Here is a 26,303-nt window from a genome sequence, read left to right as displayed (position 1 = left end):
GAATGAAAGAAACATAGGTAAGAGCTGTTATGAGGTGTGGAAATGAGATGCTGATCTCCATCCTGACATAGTAAGGATTTTTATGATTTATCTCATCAAAAAAAGCATTACACTTTTTCTTCACTATATTTAAAACACATTAGTTGAACTTAATGGAGGTGAATATCAAAGTTATTTGTTATCATGTTTTTATTACCAGATAATGTAGTCATATTGTTGAAAGCAAAAGAAAATGCCAGTTAAAGAAGGCAAAAACAAACAAACAAGAATCCCTTAATTCCAACATCTCTAATAAGCAGTAAACATTTTGGTGCATTTTTTACCTAGATGTGAAAAACACACATGCACATTGTGTTTTTATTAAGTTAGATCATATTAGAAAGTTACTTTAAAAATAGAAATATTTTATTTTCTGTGTTTTGTTTTATTTAAGGAGAAAAGCAAAAGCCAAGGCACCACTTCCTCCAGCTGAGACCAGATATCTCGATGCCTCTCCAGTTGATGATACTGTAGAATCCTCTACTTGCATCATGGAACAGAAAGAAAACACAATAGATAAAGACATTGAACTCTCAGTGGTGCTACCTGGGGATATTATCAAATCGACTACTGTTCATGGCAGGTACGACACAGCAAATGAAAGAGCAGGCGTTCCTTTTCTTCTTCGGTCATTGATACTCTCTGTTGCATGTATACTTCTTGATTTTTTCTTTGACAAAATACTTCATTCGTCACTCAGTTATCAATTAAATATGCCAAAGGTGATAAAGTTTATCTAATAATATTTTAGTATCAATGAATTCCACAGTCCCAGTCAAGTGACTCTTGAAATTTAGAGTGATTTTTTTTTCTGTTGTTACTTATTTAATAAGTTTTCTTAAAAAAAAAAAAAAGCCGTTCCCAGAGGAACAGTTGTTGGTTATATTAATTTTGTTTAGTCCAACTTACAAAGCACACCAATGGCCTATAAGAAAATTCTTTCCTTTCCTCTTCAAATTATTCCTTCCTTTTTAAAGCTGCTTCTCTGAATTTGCTTTTGCAGAAGTTACTAAGTACTCTTAAAGTCATACTCTCTTAGGTATCTGTAAAACTAGTAGGATTTTTTAGTTCTTTGAAGGATTTCATTAATGTATTAAAAATGTGGATAAGTTTAATAGAAATGTAAAATTAAACTTTAACCTAGCAAGAAGTGAAAATGTGATTTAGGAGAATGATATTTTTAATACCTGCATAAAAATTGGAAAAATGGAATAAAGCCAGGTGTAATTTTCCATTTTATTTTGAAGTGGAAAGTTACATGAGTTGTATGCTTGGTCTTGTTCTACCTTTCACCTTCAACTGCCCGTTTGTTATCAGGAGTCCTGTTTTAGAAATCTAAGCTGATTTGACCTTTGGGGGGAGAAAGAGAAAGAGAGTGTGTGTAGAACAAAAGAATAAGCAACGTATTGGGTAATGCATTCTTACAGGGTGGTTTTATCTAGAAGAAACTCATTCAAGATAACCTTAATCTTAAGACTTACCATCAAGCTTAGGTGTCACTTCACAAATTATTGAAAGTATGTGAAAATAGAAAGGTTTAGCATTAACAAACAATACATAGTATTGGGTATTAAATTCTCATTAAATTTAAATAAGTTGCATTTTGCCCTTGACTTTGTATGGAGAGTGGTGTTGGAGATAACACGTTGAATTGTATTGAGGAGGTTGAGAAACGTGTGTCTGTCCTTGGTGGGCTTCCAGCTCAGATGCAGGTAATCACCTGGGTTGTGCTTCTGGTAGGTAAGGAAGGCATCTTGGGAGTTAGAAACTCTGGCTATCATCTTCAATCATTGAAATAATCCTATTACCCTGATTTAAAAATAATGACAGTGGATGTGGCGAGGGGTAATGAAGGCAGTTCCTCTTATTCTCCCTGAAGTCGAAGTCATTTTTTTTGAAAAGTCAGTATTTTTCCTAGGTCTTCACTGATGCTGAGAGGTAACAATGGTTTCCTCACCAGTACTTCTCAGACTTTCTTCTTAAGTAGGGTTTTCCTTCCCTCCTCACTTTTGAATATCGCAGGCTTTAGCCAAGTGACTCTTTGGTTCTAGAGAGTCTACTTTTCCACTTCCACACCTTTTTGAAAGTTAATAGCTCAAGTGACACTTTTATTTATAAAAGCTCCCTAATCTTCCCAGCATGAACTTTACCCTCAACTTCCAAACTCTCTGACATTTTATACCATTGAGTTAACATATAGTGTTCTATGCGCTAATTAATATGCATGTCTTGTCTTCTTGATTAAACCACAAGATCCATGCAGGCTTCATTATTTTATTGTGCTAAGCACAGTTTCTTGGAATATAGCAGGCATTTAATAAATACATTAACATGAATATTGTCTCCCTAAACTCTTAGATGTAGACGGAGGTAACGACTTAAATGGTATGTTTTAGAGACGTTTGCTTGGATAGTCCCTGGTTCTTTTCCTAGGATCTTTTAAATAAAGACAGTTTCTCCACATAGAGACCAGAGAAGTTATGTCCCAAATTCTGATTGCTTTTGTGGTTTGTTTGTTTTGATTGTTTGTTTATTTTTAACTAACATATAATATATTATTTGCTTCAGGGGTAGAGGCCTATGAATCATGAGTATTACATAATTCACAGCACTCACCATAGCACATACCCTCCCCAATGTCCATCACCCAGCCACCCCATCCCTACCTCCCACCCCCCAGCAATCCTCAGTTTATTTCCTGAGATTAAGAGTCTCTTATGGTTTGTCTCCCTTCCCAGTCCCATCTTGTTTCATTTTTTCCTTCCCTTCCCGCCACAGCCCCCCACTCTGCCTCTCAAATTCCTCATATCGGAGAGATCATATGATAAAATTTGTTTAGGGCTGAAAAATTTTCCCGAGAGCAGAATTTGTTTCATATCAGTGTTTTCACTAGGGGGTTTGGTTCAGGGACTTGTTCTTAATAGTTTTATCATTCAGGAATGACTAAAGTTGTAGATGCACTGACTCATTTTTTAATATGAAGTATTTATGATTAAAAGTGGTTGTTAGGAGTGGTTATAGATATTTTAGGCTGCAATTTGGGATATATTAAGAGTGTAATTTGGAGTGGAGGTCCTGGGTGGCTCAGTCAGTTAAACGTCTGCCTTTGGCTTGGGTCATCATCCTAGTGTCCTGGGATTGACCCCTGTTTCCCACTCCCTGCTCAGCGGGGAGACTGATTCTCCCTCTCCCTCTGCCCGTCCCCCTGCTCATGCTCTCTCTCTCTCTCTCTTGCTCTCTCTGTCTCTCTCAAATAAATAAGTAAAACCTTTAAAAAAATAAGTATAACTTGGAGTATCTTGAATGTTGGAGCTACCATTGGCCCATGGTTAAAAAATGAAATACTGTTTAGCTGTAACAACAAATTGCACAAAATACAAATTTTAGCTACCTAAAGTGAAGACCCATGACATGGATAACTTAAACTTCTTTTGGGCTTTGTTACTATGAACGGAGTAGGGAAAGTTTCAGCAAAGTAGTAGAAGAATTTGGTGGGAGATTAAGGAAGAGTGATTTTAAATAAGTTTCTATATAATGTTCTTTTAGATATTTCAGAGTTCCATAATGTCACTGTGAACAGTCTTTAATAGAATTTTTTTGGCCATCTTTTCTTAATTTGTCTAAATATTCCTTGTGTATGATATTTATTTTGATAGTATTATTTATATGCATTTCCTTTGAAAAATAATATTAGTATTAGACTAGAATATTAAGAAAACTTAAATGCTTCATTTAAGTTCAGATATATATCTCTATATAAATATATATAAAATATGTAAATATATATATATATTCCCCCCAAAAATATCTTCTTTTATTTTTAAGGATTATTTATTTATTTATTTGACACAGAGAGAGAGATCACAAGTAGGCAGAGAGGCAGGCAGAGAGAGAGGGGGAAGTAGGCTCCCCGCTGAGCAGAGAACCCGATGCAAGGCTTGATCCCAGGACCCTGAGACCATGATCTGAGCCGAAGGCAGAGGCTGAACCTACTGAGCCACCCAGGAGCCCCACCCCCAAAATGACTTCTTGGGGAAGATTTTTCAAGTTTCTCTCTGTCTTCTTATACAACTTACTCAGAGATATGCTTAGAATGTTCCATTTGCAGGAATGTGAACACATAGCATTATCTTCAGAAGAATGCCCTTATTTGTACATTGATTTTCACCAAAGAGCTTATTCAGATTAGGGAACACAATAAGGTCAGAAGTGGTTATAGACTTTATGCTCAGGGGGAAAGTAAAAACTTCTGATTTAGGTCGATAACCTTACTCTTATTTACAGTCTTTTGGTACTAGAGTTTAATGATAATGCATCTTTAAGGACCAGAAGTCACTCTTGTCTGCCATCTTGCCTTTTTGTAATCCTTGCTTATGTTGAGGGTAGCTATGATGCCAGCCCGCAAACCCTCGGGCGTTTCTGTGTTCTTGTCATGGGTGATTGGATTGAAGGGAGATGGAATTAAAATATTTACCATAGTGTGTGTCTGTCTGTGTGTCTGTATGTATGTAGTGTGTGTGTGTGTATAAATATGTATATTATGTGTGTATATGTATATATTTGTATGTGTACATATATGCATATATACACACATAAACATATATCTGTGTGTGTGTGTGTGCGTGGGCAGAGTAAACAACCTTTTTCACCAGACAGAGCTGCTCTGTGCCTTACTTAAAGTAAGCATTAAAGGACACTGCCGTTAGAGATAAGGTGCCTAGGGGCTGCCCTCCTCAGAAGGTGCTGCAGTATGCAACAGCGTAAGTAGTGGCGTCTCTGAGTACTTGGGAAAGTTAATTTTTTTTTTAATTTTTTTTTTTTTTAAATTTTATTTTTCATAAACATATAATATCTTTTTATCCCCAGGGGTACAGGTCTGTGTATCGCCAGGTTTACACACTTCACAGCACTCACCATAGCACATACCCTCCCCAATGTCCATAATCCCACCCCCCCACACCCCCCCATTAACCCTCAGTTTGTTTTGTGAGATTAAGAGTCACTTATGGTTTGTCTCCCTCCCAATCCCATCTTGTTTCATTTACTCTTCTCCTACCCCCTTAACCCCCCATGTTGCATCTCCTCTCCCTCATATCAGGGAGATCATATGATAGTTGTCTTTCTCCGATTGACTTATTTCGCTAAGCATGATACCCTCTAGTTCCATCCATGTCGTCGCAAAAGGCAAGATTTCATTTCTTTTGATGGCTGCATAGTATTCCATTGTGTATATATACCACATCTTCTTTATCCATTCGTCTGTTGATGGACATCTAGGTTCTTTCCATAGTTTGGCTATTGTAGACATTGCTGCTATAAACATTCGGGTGCACGTGCCCCTTTGGATCACTACGTTTGTATCTTTAGGGTAAATACCCAGCAGTGCAATTGCTGGGTCATAGGGTAGCTCTATTTTCAACATTTTGAGGAACCTCCATGCTGTTTTCCAGAGTGGCTGCACCAGCCTGCATTCCCACCAACAGTGTAGGAGGGTTCCCCTTTCTCCACATCCTCGCCAGCATCTGTCATCTCCTGACTTGTTAATTTTAGCCATTCTGACTGGTGTGAGGTGGTATCTCATTGTGGGGGAAAGTTAATTTTTAATGAAAATGAGCTTATGAGCTGAACACTACAGAGAATAAGGAAATATGTGGGTATGTTTGCCTATCACTCTAGATCCTTACCTTATCATGAGGCGTCTGCCCAGTATGTAATTATTCCTCACAAAGTAAGTGTTCCTTTTCCCTCTGTTTTCTTTGGGATACTTTATGTATGTATGTATGTAGGTAGGTATGTATTTATTTATTTATTTTGAAAGGATCCTTTTTTTTTTTTTTTTTTTTAAAGATTTTATTTATTTGACAGAGAGAGACACAGCTAGAAAGAGAACACAAGCAGGGGGAGGGGGAGAGGGTGAGGGAAGAAGCAAACTTCCTGCCAAGCAGGGAACCTGATGCAGGGCTTGATCCTAGGACCCTGGGATCATGACCTGAGCCGAAGATAGACGCCCAATGACTGAGCCACCCAGGCACCTCTCTTTGGGATACTTTAAAAGTAGTTTTCATTTGGGAGATTTGGCAAAAGATTGACATTAATCCCCCTTTTTTTAGCCTGTGGAAAGAGCATTGTGTGGCTATACTAGTACTCTCCCACAAAAGGGAGGAATGGAATCAACAACATTTATAATAAACAAAGATATATTTTTCTTTTATGCTCCTACCCTAAGTAGAAATTTGTTTTGATTTGAGCAAATCTGAAAATGAAGTGAATGAAAACACAAATAAAGAAAGCATAGAACTTGAAGTTAGAGATCCTGGGCCCTGTGGTTGATTCTGTAACTTGCTGTGTGACCTCAGGCAAGTTATCTCACCTTTCTGGCCTTTGCCTGTAAAATTACCCAGAGACTCATTACATATGATTTGTGACATGGATTTACCTGTCCAACAGCACCGGTTTATAGCAGAGTTGAGAGTAAGCCCAGTTTTGACTGGCCCTGGGTGGGTCATAGAACTAGCTCAGACATGGTTTACATGGATTACAGTGCCACCTGTTGGAAAAAGTAGACTATGAAAAATGACAATACTGGATCAGTGTGGGTCAGTTTCATTTAAAAAAAAAAAAATCAATAATACAACAGTATGAATCCCAGAAGAGTTTCACAATTTCATAACATACTTACATTAATTGAAAAGTGTCAAATAATGACACGTGTGTAGTAAATACATTATATAATAGGTGAATAGAGTTGAAGAACACACTGTTAAAAATCCATTCCATGGCACAAATCATGTTGAACTCCCTAAGAATTCTTGAATTTTGGTTTAGGTACTGATTCAGTTGTCACTGCTTAAAATAACAGTTGGAATTGTAACTGCTAAAGTATTTCAGTATACCAGAGCTGCTTGAGTTTTTATTGGAGAGACTGAAGAATCCTGTTAACTGGGCTCCAGTACAGCCTTCAGCCCTGAGCCAGGGAGCACATAAGCCTCTGCAGGCTGATTGCACTCCTGGTTGGTGGGAAAATGTGACAGAATACTCACAAATGTCCTCTGAGTGTCATTCCTAGGTGGACTACCCTTTTCTCCTTTCCTGGCATCCCTGCCTTATAACAATGATCCTTGTTAATTTTCTTTTTTAATTTTTTATAATTACAAATGCAACACTTGGACACTATATAAAGTAGGAAGATGTGGATAAGCTAAAAAAATTTAAAATACTATGTCATTTTTAAACAGGCAGATTACAACTATTAACTTTATGGTATATAATCTTTCATTCATACACACATGCGCAGACACACCCAAATGTGTGTGTACACACATACCTATATAGTCACTTTTCTTTTTAACCGATATCATGTTGCACATGCCATCTTCTTAACTTGTCCCTTTTTCAGTTAATGATTTCTAACTTTTGTGTCAGTACAATTTATCTTATCCTTTGTCTGTATTTGAATTGTCCCAATTGCTGTGAGATATATTTATAATACTCTTTTTTTAAATAAGGGGTGTGTATGTGTGTTTAATAGGTATGTTATTAAATCACAGTTCTTGCGAAGGTAATTATTTATGACTAGCTGTGAATGTAACATCCAAGATACATGACCAAGTAGATTTAGCCTAAAGTGGTGAGCTTCAATTTTTTTTTTTACTTTTAGAAATATGTATTTTGTCAGTTGATGTATATTATTGTCTTCAAATCTTAAAACTGTTACTTTCTTCAAAGTGTTTCCTATAGCATAATTCAGTAAGCATTCTCAATTTTGAGATTAGGTTTATTTGTTTTATGTACCTGATCCCCTTTATTTCATGCACATAGGAATAATTAGAGAACATTAGTTCATTTGTGAACTCACTACTGAACTAGGTTGGTTAGCATATGATAAATGTCAGCCCGGCAGGCAGTGTTCTAAAACTTCCCACACTATCATTGGTAAGTCTGATTGGGTTGTTGGTATACATTTGGAAGGGAAAGCGAGAACTAATTCAACTCAACTCAGTTTTGAGGATCCAGTGAAAATGGTATAATGCTTTACTGGATACTAAGACAGATTTAAAGTGTCGTAATAAGGAAGAATCTTATTCATAGAATTCAGCCCCTATCGGGTACTTGAAATCTATCTATTCATAATAAGTCCTTATCATCATGCATCCTCATTTTCCTGTGACAGTCCTTGTTTATACCTGTTATCCCAGATTATGTACTAATAGTGCCCCCCTTTCACTCTCAGGTGTCCCAGATTGGATGATAAATTACATAGCCACCCTATTGGTAAGTGGCTTTGTTTAAACACTTCCAAGGGTTGGAAATTCACTGAGACAGTTATTAGACTTCTTGCTGATCTGTGAGCTCTTTGGTGAACCATGACCTTCATTTTTGATACCCAGTTGGATTTTTAGAAATACAAAAATGGAGGTCTTATCTAGCAGGTAACACATCTAGGACAAGTTTACCCCTAATAGGTGTCATGAATGCAGAAAGAGTCACGCTAGGATTTAGGGGGTGATTTAGTGATGTCGTCATTCTTTGAAGTAAAACTGCAGCAGATAGCAGTTAGCCTCTTACAAACCATGTACCCTATTCTGAATCCTGACTTACAGTATTATTAGGCTAAAATGTAGCTCTGTCGGGACTCAGGAAATTCTAATTGTGACTGCACCTTAATTGTGTATATGTTCTTCATTATCTGGTCATGTAATTTCTCTAAGCTCAATTTTTTTAATTCATGAAGTAGGAGTAGCTTTTGTGGTGGTTGTGAGCTCAAATGAGGTAATAGATATGAAATTCATATGAAGGATTGTCATTTACTTCTAAAGGGAGTAGGAAATTTCATAGGGATTTCTCCATTTCAAAGAAGAGAAAAGAGATTTTAGAGGGTCTTAAAAAAATATCTGCCCTCCAGGAAATTATTTCACAAGAGAAATCTGAAAATAATAATGCACAGTAGTCTGTTAAATAACAGAACAAACTATAGTTCAAAGTGATGGGGTTATATGGAGGAGGAAAATACTATTTCTTATTGGATTGAGGAAGTGATGACCAAATTCAGCCAATCCTTTCCTATTTTTAATAATTTGGCTCAAGTTTTGGGTGGCCTGTTGGCATGTGCTCCCACTTTAGCAAGCAGGAACATAAGCATCCTTCCTGGGGTGATCCTGGGGTAGAACCTGTTAGCCAACTGCTGTTTGGTACATCAACTTGGGATAGTTCTCCTCAGAACAGAATTGTTGTTTTTGCTGGAAGTAATTTGGCTTCCAGGGGGGGAAATTCTCAACTACACGCAAGAGATGATCTTGTTTTCTGTGGTGCAGTTTGTGACTTGCAAATCCCCAATGCAGCCCCATGGCATGCGGAGCCTGCTTAAAGGTTATGTCCTACTTTTATAGTGCTAGGGCTCCTTCATGAGAGAGTTAAGACAGTTCCCACTCTCAAAGTCAGCTAGGTCAGGATCCTCTCTTCTGTGCTTCTAGTGCCAAATTCTGAGGCTTCAATGAACTATTTGAAGCATTTGAACTGGTCTGAGGTTATTTTTGGAAAAGGTCTAACCCAACTTAATGCTTATATCTCACCTCTGTAAAGATGTCTTGACTTTCGATACAAGGCTACTAGTTCAGTTTGTAAATTAAGAAAAAACAGCTTTCATACCTATGTGTGTTTTTAAAGCATATGAATCTCTTTTCAGTGACTTTGCTTTTTCATACATCCAATACCATGCAGATAACTCATATATATTGAGTTATATGTGTGTGTGTGTGTGTGTGTGTGTGTGTGTATACATACATACACTGTTGTATATTGTCTGCTGTGTGTTTGAGATACCAGATTAAGAGAGAAATAATCACTGGTTTCTATCATATCCTCATTCAGCGATACTGACCTCACTAGTACAGACATTGTATCAGGTCCTGGGAATAAACACTGCTAAGAGCTCTTCCTAAAGGAGAGAGTTCATATCTAGGTATAAATGGAACTCAGGTAACATCTTGAGGCCACTCTATTCCCTCAGGTCTAGATAAGATTGGCCTTAACCCCTGTTCTAGATCTTGGGGAAAGTTCACTCCCCTTTATTAAATTATATTATTATTGAAAAGTCCTGAAGGTTAAGGTTCTGGCTCTGACTTTTTTGTTGTTGTTTTTTGTTTTGTTTTGTTTTTAAAGATTTTATTTATTTATTTGACAGCACAAGCAGGGGGAGCGGCAGGCAGAGGGAGGGGACTCCCCCTGAGCAAAGAGCCCAATGAGGGGCTCCGTCCCAGCATCCTGGGATCATGACATGAACCGAAGGCAGGCATTTAACTGAGCCAACCTGAAGTCCTGGCTCTGACTTTATGTCTTATTTTTGGATTCTTACTTTTTAGTCTCTTCCTTTTGAAATTTCCTTTTTTTTAAAAAAATGACTATTTATTTATTTATTTGATAGAGATCACAAGCAGGCAGAGAGGCAGGCAGAGAGGCGGGGTGGGGGGGAAGCAGGCGCCCCGCTGAGCAGAGAGCCCGATGTGGGGCTCAATCCCAGGACCCTGGGATCATGACCTGAGCTGAAAGCAGAGGCTTGACCCACTGAGCCACCCAGGCACCCCTGAAATTTCCTTTCTTTTCTTGATTTAACACCTCACCCTGAAGCTACCAGGACCTTAGTGATGGTATGTGGGTCACCAGGAAAAGGTGAGTAAGTGTATCACATAGCAAATCATTTAATTAAGCACTTTAGGCCTCCTGTTGGGTCCTTTCAGTAGCCCTCCCACACTCTGGTGTTCAGCCGTCCTGGCCTCTTCCTACTGCTTAGCTCCTCTTCCTGTTTCTCATGTCTTCTCGCTCTTTTCTTCTGGCATTGGCTTTAATTGTATCAGCACCTCACGAAATAATCTGAAATCTGACTACGTCCTTATCTCCCCCTAAATTTTTGCAATACCTTTGTAACTTTTTCTCCAAACTATTCTGAATACAACAACAACAAAAGAAAATTACCTTTTAAGACACACACACACACACACACACACACACACACACACACACACACACAAAATAAATGAAAAAAATGAATGAATAAATAACACAGTGGCTTTTTAAAAAATAAACATATATTGGTTTCAGAGGTACAGGTCTGTGATTCCTCTCTTATATAACACCCACTGCTTACTACATTACATGCTCTCCTTAATGTCCATCACCCAGTGATCCCATCCCTTTATTTCCTCCACTCCAGCAATCCTCAGTTTGTTTTCTTTTTTTTTTTTTTAATATTTTTTTATTTATTCATTTGACAGACAGAGATCACAAGTAGACAGAGAGGCAGACAGAGAGAGAGAGGGAGGGGGAAGCAGGCTCTCTGCTCAGCAGAGAGCCCGATGCGGGGCTCGATCCCAGAACGCCGAGATCATGACCTGAGCCGAAGGCAGAGGCTTTAACCCACTGAGCCACCCAGGTGCCCCCTCAGTTTGTTTTCTGATTGAGAGTCTCTTATGATTTGTCTCCCTCTCCGATTTCATCTTGTCTTATATATTCCTGTCTTACCCTCTGATCCTCTGTTTTGTTTTTTAAATTCCACATATGAGTGAGATCATATGATAATTATCTTTCTCTGATTGACTTTTTATGCTTAGCCTAATACCCTCTAATTCCATTTGTGTTGTTGCAAATGGCATGATTTCATTTTAGGAGGGCTGCATAATATTCCCTTGTGTATTTTTTTACCACATCTTTATCCATTCATCTGTTGATGGACGTCTGGGCTCTTTCCATAGTTTGGCTATTGTGGACATTGCTGCTATAAACATTCGGGTGCACGTGGCCCTTCGGATCACTACATTTGTATCTTTAGGGTAAATACCCAGTAGTGCGATTGCTGGGTCACAGGGCAGCTCTATTTTCAACTTTTTGAGGAACCTCCACACTGTTTTCCAGAGTGACTGCACCAGCTTGCATTCCCACCAACAGTATCAGAGGTTTCCCCTTTCTCTGCATCCTCTGCATCCTTGCCAACATCTGTCATTTCCTGACTTGGTAATTCGAACTGGTATGAGGTGGTACCTCACTGTGGTTTTGATTTGTATTTCCCTGATGCCGAGTCATGTTGAGCATTTTTCATGTAGGATAGTGGCTTCTTAAATCATTTATCACCCCTATTATTTACATTTGCTTTTTAGTTTTACTTTAAAAATAAAACATACTTTTTCTCAAGTCAAAGTAAAAAATGAAAACAATCAGCATATAATCCTTTTAGATGTACAGTAGACCCCATCACTCCTCAGAACTCCACTGGTTTTCTTTCTCACTTGGTAAAATCACAAGCCATTCTGGTTTCAGACTACCACTTCCCCGCCTAGCAGTCTGCTTTCTATTTTTCCTTAAACATGTAGAGCCCACGACTGCCTCGGGTCCTTTGTAACTTGTCAACTCTGCCTGGAATGTTCTTTGCCCAGATAACTCATTCCATTCAGGTCTCTGTTCTAGTGTCATTTTTTTTTTTTTCCACTTAGAACAGTTCCTAACCTCCCTTATATCTTATTTTTCATCACAACATTTATCATATCTGACGTACTATATATTTTACTTGTTTCTTTATCCTCTTTTGATCGCAGGTTAGGAAACTGTAGCATGTGCGTAAGAATTGGCTGGAGTGCTGGTCAAAGCATATATTGCTGGGCCCCACTCCCAGAGCTTCTGATTCAGTGATCTGCACTGGGGCTTGAGAATTTGTATTTCAAGAAGATCCTAGAGATTCTGATGTTGCTGTCCATGAGTCACACTTTAAGAACCAATGTACCAGAATTCCTCTGGCCAATACAGTGGCCAATACTCACTACCTATGGTTATTTAAATTGAGTTTACATGAAATGTTTAGTTTGTTAGTCCACTATGTTAGTATTTTTCAAGTGCCTAATAGCCACATGTGGTAAGTGGCCACTGTATCAAATATGGAAAATTTCCAGTTGGACAGCACTGCTCTAGAACATAATAAACTACATAGAGATGGATTTCTATTCTGCTCCCCCCACCCAGAGTCATATCCCCATATATATATATATCTGGTCTACTTGGCATTTATTTTAGTGTAAGGCATAAGATGGAGATATAAGTTTTATTTGTCAGATGCCGAGTCAGTTTTCCATACCATTTGCTGAAGACTCAGATCTTTCCCCAGAAATTTGGAATACCATTATCATATGTAGTATTAAATTCTCATCTGCATTTGTGTCTGTTATAGAACTTTCTGGTCTGTTGCATTTGTCTGTCTGGAAATAGGAATATTTTCAAGACAAAATTGGCTTCTTGAATTATTGAACAAAGAATTAAGTAGAATTATAGAATGAAAGAATAAAGTCATAAGGAAGTTCTATGATTTTTATTTTTTATTTTTTAAAGATTTTTATTTGTTTTGAGAGAGAGAGAGAAAGAGCACACATGAGCAGGAGGAGAGGCAGGGGGAGAGGGAGAAGCAGACTTTATGCTGAGCAGGGAGTGCCATGTGGGGCTCGGTGCCAGGACCCCAGGATCATGACCTGAGCCTAAAGCAGACACTTAACTGACTGAGCCACCCAGGTGCCCCTTTAGTTGCCTTTTATTTTTATTTTATTTTATTTTTTTTAGTTGCCTTTTAAAGAGACATTTTTATAAGAAAATATTTAGTCAGTGTTGAATTCAAAAGGCATGATGTAGGTCCAGTCAGCCTGCGGCCTTTTTGCCATGAAGTCTGATACCGTGTGCAAAGATTATAGATGACCAAATTGACTGAGGGAATAGGCCATTATTGTAATATTTTTGGCCCATTATGCACTTCTTTTATTAAATTAGAAAACAAGGGGTGCCTGGGTGGCTCAATGTGTTAAAGCCTCTGCCTTTGGCTCAGGTCATGATCTCAGGGTCCTGGGATCGAGCCCCGCATCGGGCTCTCTGCTCAGCAGGGAGCCTGCTTCTTCCTCTCTCTCTGCCTGCTTCTCTGCCTACTTGTGATCTCTGTCTGTCAAGTAAATAAATAAAATCTTTAAAAAAAAAATTAGAAAACTAATGTCACAGATAAAAAAAACAGTACTCATTAAGGCATATCAAAAAGGCCAAATAAGTGTGTAGAGAGTGTTAAATACTTACCTTTTAAAAATGGAAAATATCTTTTTCCTTAAATGTTTATATTTTTGTACATAGGGGGATAAAAATGGTAGCATTAATAACTTTTTATTTTGTTAACTTTTGTGTATTTCTGGCAGAGATTCTACAGAATGCACATTTAAGAGTTAAAATGTTTAAAGTATAAGCTCTAGTGTTTTTACATTTATTACTTGGCACATTAATATGTGGAGAGAGAAATCCAATCTGAACATAACACCGTTTATTCATAAACAGTAGTAGACAGCTCTCCATTTTGGTTGTCAGTGAAAGTTCTCTCCTCTTCCAGCTTTAGTGTATTTATAATTACATTGTATTTACCTAGACATTACCTAATCCCTTTAAACTTTATTTACTATCAGAGAAAGGAGGTACCATGTCCAAGTCAAGAATTTTTATGTAGCATCAAATTGCTCTCATAGAGTATTACGTTACCAAAAAACTAACTTGAATAAAACCATTATGCTAGTCTTCCTGTGGATGAAATTTAATATCTACTACTCAGTGTCAACATTTGGGTGATCATAGACAAATTTATGTATAAGCGTACCAAGTGGCTCCAGAGGATATAAAACTCCTAAGTTATTATTGTGGGAACATCTAATAAAGGCATAGGAAACTTATTTTGAGGACTGAAACATACATACATACATATATATATATATATATATATATATATATATATATATATTTTTTTTTTTTTTAACTGAGGGGCTTAGGTTTTTATTATTTTTCTTGATATATGTATAATGGGGTGCTACTTGTAGGTGGGAGAGGAGAAGAGATGTGAAGGGATGGGCAACAGTCACAGAAGGCAAGGGTGAGGTAGGTGGGTGAACATGGGATGGTTTGAGAATCCATATAAGGTGTTGTTTAATCCCAAGACCACACAATGTCAGACAACTAACCCTCTTCCAGGAGGAGACTGCTTCTGTAGAAAAGCTAAACCAGACAGGCTACAGATGAGGGAACTCCCCTTAAGAGAGCCAGGATGAGGTGCATATGAAAACAAATGTACTAAATTAAAAATGTCAGACTCAGTGATGATTCCTAGCCTCATTTCCCTGTCAAGTTCCTGAAAGCCAGGAGCTAGGTTCATATTATGTAGTTTAGAAACTGGAGAATTTTTTTTACCAACATTTATATTTCCCCATGGAAAAATACTTGATTGCTGTCAGATGAAGCCCATCAACTTATACCTTCATTCACGAAAATAGGACTTTCACAGAGTGTTTTAGTGCCTCACTCTTAAATATGAATTAACAGCTTAAGATCACCAGACATTCGAGGAAAGCACATACTACAGAAGATTTTTTTAGTGGTCTTTCCTTAAGGGCTGATAATTAAGAAGGACTCGGAGACTGTATTGTTCTTTTGTGGATGTGAATGAAATTTAACACTTAATCATGAGCTGAGATTATACATTTACTTGGTTACTTTTTAGTTGTTACAGCACAAGTGCCCATAATGTTTTACTGTCAAGAACCAAATAGTAAATAAGTTAGGCTTTGTGGACCGTTCAGTTTCCATCACATCTACTCAAATCTGCCATTTTAACACAGAAGCAGCCCTAGATATTATGGAAACAAATGAGCATGGTTGTATTCCAATAAAACTTTATTTATAAAGAATAGGCCATGGGCCCACTTTGACCTGCAGATTGTAGTTTGCTGACACTTGGCCTAGTCCATCTACTTGTTTAGATCAATGAGGGCATATCACTTGTATTGTGTCTCCAGGGCTGTAGAAAATATTAAATGTCATTCGAATGAATTAAGAAATCTATACTATACTTTTGTGGGCTTCCTCCTATAGATACTCACTGTACTTTCTAAAGCTCAAAGAGTGGTGGTAGTTTGTTCATTCATTCTTTCCCCCTCACCCCCCCCACCCAGAGCAGTGCTTGATCTCATGACACAGATCAAGAGTCACATGCTCTACCAACTGAGCCAGCCAGGTGCCCCGAGGGGGTGCTGGTTGTTAATGCTTCATTTTTATGCAATCTTTGAAATATAACCAGTTTATAAGCCAAAGACTGCTGGTATTCAAAATATTGTAAAGGAGAGCATTTGCTGAAGTAAGTGCTCTTGAGTAAGGGAAGGACTTCTCTTAAAATTTATAATAATAAGATGACAACTTGGCAGATAAAAAATATAATTGTTAAACTAACACTAAGATCCAAGCTGTCTTGAGTACCAATCAGGACTTTTTATGTATTATAATTTTGTTCACTTAAAAATCTTGTAGTTAGGGAGACACTTTAGTCCAGGGCCCAGGCTACCATATATATATCTCCTTTTGCAGTGGGGGAAAAAAAAAAGACCTTGTAGCTAGATTTTTAAGTTGCTTTCACACATACTATTTTATAGCCTTGTTTTATCTGCTGAAAACAAAAAGGCCCTAAGAAAAATGCTAGGAACAGTAACTTTAACACTTAATGAAATTGTTTTATGGACTTTACGATCAATATTACTTTTGTTTTACAGCAAACCTATGATGGACTTGTTGATATTCCTTTGTGCACAGTATCACTTAAATCCATCCAGTTACACAATTGATCTGCAGTCAGCTGAAAATAACCCCATTAAATTTAAGCCAAACACACCAATAGGAATGTTGGAGGTGGAGAAAGTCATTTTAAAGCCAAAAATTTTGGATAAGAAAAAACCTACGCCTATAATACCAGAGGTATGAATGTCACTAGGATTTTGATGTCTTTTGGCAAAAATACTGAATTGATTTTTCAGTTATAACCTGCAGCTCATATTTATTTCAAATGAAATAAAAATGGACTTTCCTGGTTAAATTTGTTGTGAACATGGCTGTCTTGTTTGCCTTGGCCGCATTGTTTAGGATTCATTTGGTTATTAATCTTTGGGTTAACAAGAATTTTGGGAATACTTTTGGTTTTAGACACTTTAAAATGATCTATAGGACCATATCAGAATCTGACAATTATAAATGATCTGCATTTTAAATTACTCTTTTAAAAAGTATTTTTTTTTTTTTTACCTAGATTTATTTATTATTTATTAGAGAGAGAGAGAGAGAGCATGAGTGCACAAGTTGGGGCAGGGGAAGAGGGAGAGGGAGAGAAGCAGATCCCCCACTAACACAGAGCCCTCTGTGGGGCTCGATCTTACTATCCTGAGTTATGACCTAGCCAGAATCAAGAATCATACACTTAACTGACTGAGCCACTTAGGCACTCCAAAAAGTATTTTATATTTAGAGGAAGGTTTTAGAATCTTTCAATGAAAATTTATTTAAGAATTTATTAAAATTTTTTTTTTGGCTTCTCTGTACTCGGTAAAGTGGTGGTTTTATTCCAAGTTGTTAATTCAAGCTATATAATGACTCAGTTTTCTGTAAATATATGAATTTTAAGCAAAAATTTTTTTTCTCAAAAATTTTTAACCATAGTTGTTCTAATAGCAATTCTTTATTTATAAAATGGTTCTGTTTCTATAAGCTATAGAGGTAGAATTTTGTGGGTTTCAAGAAATATTTTTTCATTAGGAATGTCAGCTTTTTTAACTTCAGGAAATATATGAAGGCCAATAAATTAAATTAATAATTTATTTACATATGACTTGAGAATATATATATTCTCATATTTTCTTCATATTGTTATGCAACTTTTTATAAAAAAAAGCTAATTTTTAACTGTGTGGAACACATTTGTGTTCTACAAAATACTGATATTAAGAATTAATTAGGATATTGGGCTATTACCAATCTAGATACATATGTTATATATCTAGGTGGAAATAGTATTTATTTTACAGCATGGGATTATACTTGGTGTTTTAATTTAATACATGTTAAACTTTAAAGATCTGCAAACTGTAGTTTTCACTTAGCATGGTAACATGTTTCTAAGTTCCACTTTGTATATGAGTTAATTTAATTACATTAAAATGATATGTTTAAAATTTTCTCAATAATTCTAATTAGTACTAGATATCTGAATCAGGAATATCTTAATAGTCTTTACTAATATATTAAAATGAGCCAAAGTATTATTGTCAAATAATAGAGACAATAGGTAATCACAATAGCTAATGTTTATTTGTTAATAGTTTACTATGTGCCAGATACTATGCTAAGTTTTTTATGTGGGATATCTCATTTATATTCCTTTTAATAGAAGCACAAAAATTTTATATTTTAACCAAAATACTCCTTTTTTCATTGAGACAACAGACAAACCATTAGATAAGTATTCCTCAACTAAAATATAAAATAGAACATGTATATCTCTGTATTATTATGGACACTGCTCATTTTATAATAATTTTTTATAATAAATATTTTAAGGAACAAATGAAAATATTCATAGTATCAGATATGAGGCTCTTATGTTTCCTTTTAGATTTCAGATCTAATACTTTAAAGGGATTGTGGATTTAATCTAGATTACTTAAATTATTTCTAAGAATATGCTTTAGGAAAGAAAAATAATAATTTTATACCAAAATAGAAAAATGCTGTTTATTGTATGACTGTATTTTGTAGATCATCTCTTATTGTAAATGTCATTGTAGAAAGTTTTAGTAAATAAATTATGGTAATAACTATGGCTTTAATCTGTGTTTCAGAAAACTGTGAGAGTAGTGATCAATTTTAAGAAAACACAGAAGACAATAGTGAGAGTTAGCCCTCATGCACCACTGCAAGAACTTGTCCCCATTATATGCAGCAAATGTGAGTTTGATCCACTCCATACGCTATTGTTGAAAGATTATCAATCTCAGGAGCCCCTTGACTTGACACAATCTCTTAATGACCTGGGACTAAGAGAACTATATGCCATGGATGTCAGCAGAGGTAAGTAAGACTTTTTGTTTTATTCATTTGACAGGATGTGCATATAAGTGCATGTATCGTGTTTATGTATAGGGTTTCTGAAGTTCATAATGGCGAGTTAATGGATCCTATCAATAGAAGTCAATATGTGTCATTGAGAATAAGAGAAAATGAAATGTAATAAAATTCAACTTGATTTCAGTTTTTGAAATTAGAATAAAAACTTGTCTTTCTTAGTTGTCATTCACATTTTATACTTTTCCATCAATCTGCCAGTATTTTTTTTGGTAGGATTTAACTGAACTCTTTGTGGCTGTAAGATTTAAACAGAAAATAAAGACTTACATTTCAATTCATTGTTGTTTTAATCAAATGTGAATTACTGTAGACTCACCATGGTTTTGTCTGAGTCTTAATTATCATTCAAAGTTATAAGTTTCTTGACACATTTTTTTCTAGGTTCACCCAAAATCAACTAGCTTGTAAAATAAATCTGACTCCAAAATTTAAAAAAGAAAAATAGCTTGCGGTATTAATCTATAGAACTAATAGAATGTATTTAAATTTGGAGATCTTAGATAGTGTTTGTTCCTATGCTAGTAGACAACTGCAAGCTTGTTTATTCAGCTCAGCTTCTCTGTACTTGGTAAAGTGATGAGGTTTTTTTTGTTTGTTTTATTAGAAACAAAAGTTTAGTGAAGGATTAATTCTTCCTATATCCTCTGTGCATTGAGCACTTCAAACTTTATCCTGAAACTGTGGATTTATATAATCCATAGACTGCTATTTCAGCTCAGTGATGTTTTATACTTGAACAAACATCATCTTTACAGTCAATTTACCCTCTTTTACCCCCTCCTTCTGTAGCCACTTCTGTTACTGCCTTCAATAAATCATCTTTACAAGGTAAGACATGAATCAGTAGAAAAAATTATAACATGAAATCTCTACTTTATTGGATAAATTGAAAATAAACTTCTAATTTTACCTGTCTTCTTAATATTACTAATGTGTACATTCTGTAAGAAAACCATTGGCTTTTATTTCCTGAAAAATAATTTATAAGCCCTCCCCCTTGATTTCTGAAATTAATACAATAATAATATTTCAATAATTGATTAAAAATTAATATCATCCTAAGAATGTGAAGAACATTTTTTAAGGATTTATTTATTTGTGAAAGAGAGAGGAAGAGCACAGGGAGAGGGAGAAGCAGGCTCCCTGCAGAGCAGGGATCCTGGTGTGGGGCTTGATCCCAGGACCTGGGATCATGACTTGAGCCAAAGGTAGATGCTTAACCAACTGAGCCACCCAGGCATCCAAGAAACATATTTTTGACTCAGACAAGAAAAAATTATTTTTCTGGGTTCTTTAAGTATAGTTGCTGATAGTCTGGTGGTACCATAGAAGGATCTCAGGTTATGTACTTTGAACAGTTATTCAGAGTAATCAGGGAATATTCATCATAGGAATTTTTTGCAGCATTAAATTGTGAATATTTTATAATAACATGGAAAATGCTTAGACTAAAATTAACTTTTAAACCACTTAAGTGTGCTTAATATAGTATGTAAAAAATTTTTATGTAAAATTTCTGAAAGGAAGTACATAAAAATTTTAATACTGGTTACCTTTGGGTGGGAGGGCTATGGATGATTTTTTTCATCCTGTTTTTCTTTACATTACAGAACTTTATAATGAGAATGCATTACTTTCATAGGAGAAAACTTTATTAAAAATTAGCCGATAATAATAAAGTCTGGAAGCCTTTTTTCTCCATTAAAAAAGGATAGGCTTAGATAATTAGTTACTATAATAAATGCCACTCTACAAAAAAAAAAAAAAAAGGAAAGAAAGAAAGAAACAAGGAACTATACACATTATGTGTTACTGGAATCTTTCTTTACCACTTCCAGTTTTCTGAGGCACAGTAAACCTCTCAATTCCAAGGATTAAGACTACATAAGTAATAGTGTGATTATTATTAGTGTCTTGATATCATGAAGACTAGATTAATCAAAGAAGCTGAAAATTGTTAGGTTTGTAAAGTGTATACTGGCTAATAATCAGAAGAAGACATTTTAATTCTGAAACTGCATTAGATGTCAAAATCATTTAGCAAGCCGATAGGGCAAATAGCTTTTTATCTGTCTGAATCTCACTTTCCACTTCTATAATAATAGATTGGGAAAAGTGGTCTCTGTGCTTTTTTTCTAGTAGTAACATCCTGGTACTTGTACTTGGCTTTTGCTCCTACCTTTGCCATTCTCTATATTCATAACCCAAAGCAAATTCCATAATCTTATTGGGCTCATTTTGAAGGTGTTGAATGTGTTGGTTTGTAATAATCCTTCCAGCTTAGAAAGTAGGTCTTTATTCAGAGTACTAATTGTTGTGACTAGAACCTCAAGAGATTGGAATAAGAAAATGAAGCAAGCTCCTTTTCCAGTGTCAGAGTTTACAAGATCAATCCAAATGCTATAAAAGCCTCTGCCTCCTTATTTTGTCTAATATTATCAGAAGTCTTGGAGCTTTTGTATGTAGCTACTTATAGCCTCTCTTCTGGAAACAGGAAACTATAAATTTGAGTTGTTTTTCTAAGTAAGCTCAAGCCCTGGTGTTTCTTAGCGTTAAACTCTGACTTGTGGGGATCTCTGCCATAGATCTGTAAGTGAAGACTTAGGTTAACTAACTAGTGTGGAGGATGACAGAGTGCCTGGAAATTGCTTTACCAAAATTAGCTATATGAAACACTTGGTTATATTTATTGCCCCATACCAACCATATGAAATATCTACATTCAGTTAGTGAAGGATTCTATCTTTTTTTTTTTTTTTTAAAGATTTTATTTATTTATTTGAGAGAGAGACAGTGAGAGAGAGCATGAGCGAGGAGAAGGTCAGAGAGAGAAGCAGACTCCCCGTGGAGCTGGGAGCCCGATGCGGGACTCGATCCCGGGACTCCAGGATCATGACCTGAGCCGAAGGCAGTCGTCCAACCAACTGAGCCACCCAGGCGTAAAGGAAATAACATTTCTAGGAAAAAAAAAAAAAAGTCAAGGGTATTACACATCCTCAGTGAGTAGGTATTATACTGAATTCTACCATTTAATGCCTGTGTGTCTTGGTGCAAGTTATTTAAACTCTGTGGTCACCAGAGCTTCAGATGTGTGATGAGACAATACTATCTGCTAACATTTCTTTACACTCCCTAACTTAGAAAAAGGACACAGAATGATAACTTGGGATAATTTCTGATAATCCTCTTTGACTGTTCCAGGAAAGAAATTAGGCATGTGAAAAAATTCTGTAACCATAAAGTGCTATCCACATGTTCATTAGTTAGTATTTTCAGTAAACTCATTGCACAGAATGTGTACTGCTTATTCAGATATTTAAATTTAATAATAATTTAAATATTTAAAGCATCAGATTTATGAAGTTTTAATTTGTGCAATATAATTCTCCTTTAACTTGTTATTAGGCATATTGCATTAATATATTTATTGGCATTGACTATCTTTGCTTTCCTGGAGTAGTGCCTATTTTGTCATAATTTATTTTTTAAACTTTTTTAAACAAAAAGACTGTACATGTAGTCCTAAGAAAGGTGTATATACTTAAGCTGAAATGTATTTAAGGCCATACATTTACCTCTAAGTGCCGTACTTTGTTTCCAATATCACTGAAATTATACTGTGAGTTATCACAAAACACATATGTGCTCTTTAGAAGAAATGTCTTCAAAATTGACATATTCCCCACTCCTTGTTTCTCTCTTTCTCTGTCTCTTAAAATTTGCAATTCATTTGTTGAAGAAACTGGGTCCTTTGTCTTACTGAATTTCCCACATTCAGAGTGTGGCTTGCATCCTGTGGTGCCATTTAACATGTTTCTTAATTGTCTCTGTTTCCTATAAATTGATTGTTAAATCTAGAGACTTGATCAGATTTGGTGAGATATTTTCAGCAAGAATACTTCATAGGTAGTATTATATACTTACATTAGCAGTCATGTAATGATAAGTTACATTTATGTATGTATGTACATAATCCCTGTACCCAGTGTGGGGCTCAGATTTATGACTACAGGATCAAGAGTGGCATACCCTACCAACTGAGCCAGCCATGTGCCCCACAAGTTATCTTTTTTCATGTTAGCTGTCAATAATGATTGCTTAAATCTTTTTTTTTTTTTTTTGAAAGATTTTATTTATTTATTTGACAGAGAGGTCAGAAGTAGGCAGAGAGGCAGGCAGAGAGAGAGAGAGAGAGAGGGGGAAGTAGGCTCCCAGCTGAGCCGAGAGCCTGATGCAGGGCTCAGTCCCAGGACCCTGAGATCATGACCTGAGCCAAAGACAAAGGCTTAACCCACTGAGCCACCCAGGCACCCCTCTCTCTCTCTTTTTTAAAGATGTATTTATTTATTTGACAGAGAGAGTGAGAGCGAGAGAGGGAAACCAAGCAGGGGGAGTGTGAGATGGAGAAGCGGGCTCCCACTGATCAGGGAGCCCTATTCAGGGCTTGATCCCAGGACATTGCTTAAATCTTGATTAGGAGTTGGAAAATAATCATAATCTGCAAATATTCCTTTAATTTTAATTGAGATATTTCTGAAACAGCAAATTTCCCCAGTCAGCTACTTGTCTACCTAGGTAGAATTCATTCAGAAGAGGCAGGAAAAAGGTGTGATTCTTTTCCTTCATCAGTATTTATTTATTTATAAAGAGGATCTTTTTTTTTTTTTTTAGATTTTATTTATGTATTTTGGAGTGAATATGGATGGGGTGAGGGAGGTGTAGACGGGGGAGGGAGATCGTCTGAAGCAGGCTCCCTGCTGAGTATGGAGCCTGATTTGGGGCTTGATCTCAGGACCCTGAGATCATGACCTGAGCCAAAACCAAGAGTCAGATGCTTAATGGATTGAGCCTCCCAGGCGTCCCTTTTTATCAGTTCTTAAAATAACAGACTCTTCCTTAGCAGTACGTAGAGGTAAACAGTAAGGATCAGTTATTGTTTCAGCATCACTACAAATCATGGAATTAAACATATGCAAAATGCTTCAATTTATTGAGTAGTTCCATGATACCCAAACTATCCTGATGTTGGCCAGTAAAAAGCGTATCAGATTGATTCCTGTGCCCTTTTAAAATGACCCAGTGAACTCTGATTTCTTTCTCTTTCTTTCTCTCTGCTTTAATTAGATATTCCAGACTCATTGTAAAGATAATCCTTGATATGACAGAGAATCAACCATTCTTACATGATTGTGGTCCCTTTTTAGTGGTCAAAGATTATTTAGAGACCAACTGGGCCAGTGTTCTACTGGATCTGTCATTGTTTGTGTAGGCCTTTCCAGTGGACATTAGGAAATACTTTTTGGAAAATGGAATGTTAATATATACTTGTGAGGTTTGACATTTGCCATTCTGATTAAAATGTGGTTTCTTAATTTTGACACAACTGACATTTGGACTTGGATGATCCCTTGTTGTTGGGGGGCTGTCTCGCACATTGCATTGTGTTTGCTATCATCACTGGTCTCTACCCAGTAGATGCTGGTAGCACATTCTCCTGTCCAGCCCTTAGTTGTCATAACCAAAACTGTCCCCAGACATTGTTCATAGTCCCCAGACATTGTTTATAGTTCTCCAGGATGGGGATGGGGCAAGATTGCCCCTTAGTTGAGAACCATCATATTAAAGAAATAATGTTTTGGAAACACTTAATAAGTACTAAGTAATTACAGTGAATCATGTTTTAGAGACTAAAATATTTCATAATTGTTTAGCTCTGAGAAAAAAATTCAAAATAATGGAACAAACTGTTGAGAGCTTCATATCTCATTTAATTCAAAATGCCCATTTTACTTCTGAAGTGTTGGTAATTATGGATAGAACAGACTCTGAGTCACAAAGAATTGAGTTTATGTCCTGTCTCTGTCATTGCTTGATGGTTGGCCTCAAGTATCTTTGTTTCTTTAACCTTCAGATTGCTGTGCTGTGAAATAGGAAAAATAATACTAAATTTCTTTGTTGCTTTGAGAATTAAATAAGATATAAGATGCCTAGAAGAATGCATGGTTCATTGTAGACCATGATTAGTAGCTCTCATCATGTACATTTTTCAAGGGAAAGTAACTGAGGGAAAACTTGGAGGTAAATCTACAATCCCATGTACAAAACTAAAAGGCTTTTCTTCTATTTTAGAATCCTGCCAAATATCACAAAACCTAGACATTATGAAGGAGAAAGAAAATAAAGGGTTTTTCAGCTTTTTTCAGCGCAGTAGGAAAAAGCGGGAACAGGTAAGTATTTTCTTATGTAGTATTTTGTAAGATTCTTCTTGTCTGTTTTTAATTGCTTGTGCTTTTTATCTTGAAATGACCTACAGGTTTTGCCTTTTCATCCTTTACTAGACGGCGAGTGCCCCTGCAACTCCTCTAGTAAGTAAGCATCGCCCAACTTTTACAAGGTCCAATACCATATCCAAGCCATATATTTCAAGCACACTGCCATCGGATGCCCCCAAGAAGAGGCGGGCTCCGCTGCCTCCAATGCCGGGATCTCAGAGCACCCCCCAGGACCTTGCTCACATCCAGGAGAGGCCAGCTTCTTGTGTAGTGAAGTCCTTGAGCATGGACGAAACAGAGAAGGTATGTGTATTGCATTTTGTGTTTTTAGGATGGGGCAGGAGACCATTCTATTTTTCCTCTTGTCCTTTTCCACGTAGACTGCTAATAAGATTAGTAACAAACACTAATATGTGATAAGATGAATGCCTTGTGGCTGATAACACTGGCCCTGGGAAGAGATTGCATATGCGTAGTTCTGTGATACAGTAAAGAATCAATGTGCCAATTCTAAGTAGCTTTTATCTTCAAGTAAATAAATCACCCATAAACCTTAAAGTCTTGGCTTACTAAGGCCCAACCAGAGGTCTTGGTTAATGCATGTATTGGGAATGCAAATACTCAATTTTGAACTTTTTTTTCATAGCACCAAAATCTTTATGTTGCATTCATGGGTTTCTAACTAGATGTATCTTCTTGATCTGACTCTGAGATGCTCACAGGGAAATCTGTGTGTCTTGTTGGTACAGAGACACTCCATAGTTTAAAAAAAAAAAAAAAAAGCCTTTTTATGTAGACTATATTGCAGTTACTTTTATCTACTCTTATGCCCAAAGCAGTGTTCTGGGTACATCTTTTCCCTATAATGACTATTGCTTCTTTGTACTCCCACCTTTTCCTGGAGTGTGCTGTTTTGTGGAAATTCATTTGCCAACTACTTTTTATGCCTATAGTGTCTACATTCTTTGCTTTATTCATGTGGACTATAAATGAAGTTTTAAG

The 26,303-nt window shown here is 36.4% G+C and overlaps 1 protein-coding gene across 1 annotated transcript in view; it reads left to right on the top strand.

Moving 5' to 3' along the window:
* Positions 1-439: 439 nt before the first annotated feature.
* The window catches only part of LOC111142774 (cordon-bleu WH2 repeat protein like 1), a 63,257-nt gene continuing 37,393 nt past the window's right edge, over positions 440-26,303 (top strand). Inside the window, exons 1-5 of the mRNA XM_022496072.1 lie at positions 440-622; positions 16,629-16,830; positions 18,744-18,972; positions 25,159-25,256; positions 25,368-25,604. Coding sequence (XP_022351780.1) covers positions 531-622; positions 16,629-16,830; positions 18,744-18,972; positions 25,159-25,256; positions 25,368-25,604 — 858 coding nt within the window. The 5' untranslated portion in view covers positions 440-530. The remainder of the gene's footprint in view (positions 623-16,628; positions 16,831-18,743; positions 18,973-25,158; positions 25,257-25,367; positions 25,605-26,303) is intronic.

Source organism: Enhydra lutris, unplaced genomic scaffold, assembly GCF_002288905.1.
Source record: "Enhydra lutris kenyoni isolate GAN:26980312 unplaced genomic scaffold, ASM228890v2 scaffoldscaffold1, whole genome shotgun sequence".
NCBI classification, from domain to species: domain Eukaryota; kingdom Metazoa; phylum Chordata; class Mammalia; order Carnivora; family Mustelidae; genus Enhydra; species Enhydra lutris.
The sequence above is the reverse complement of the archived record's forward strand: the minus strand, read 5'-3'. Positions and strand labels throughout refer to the sequence as shown.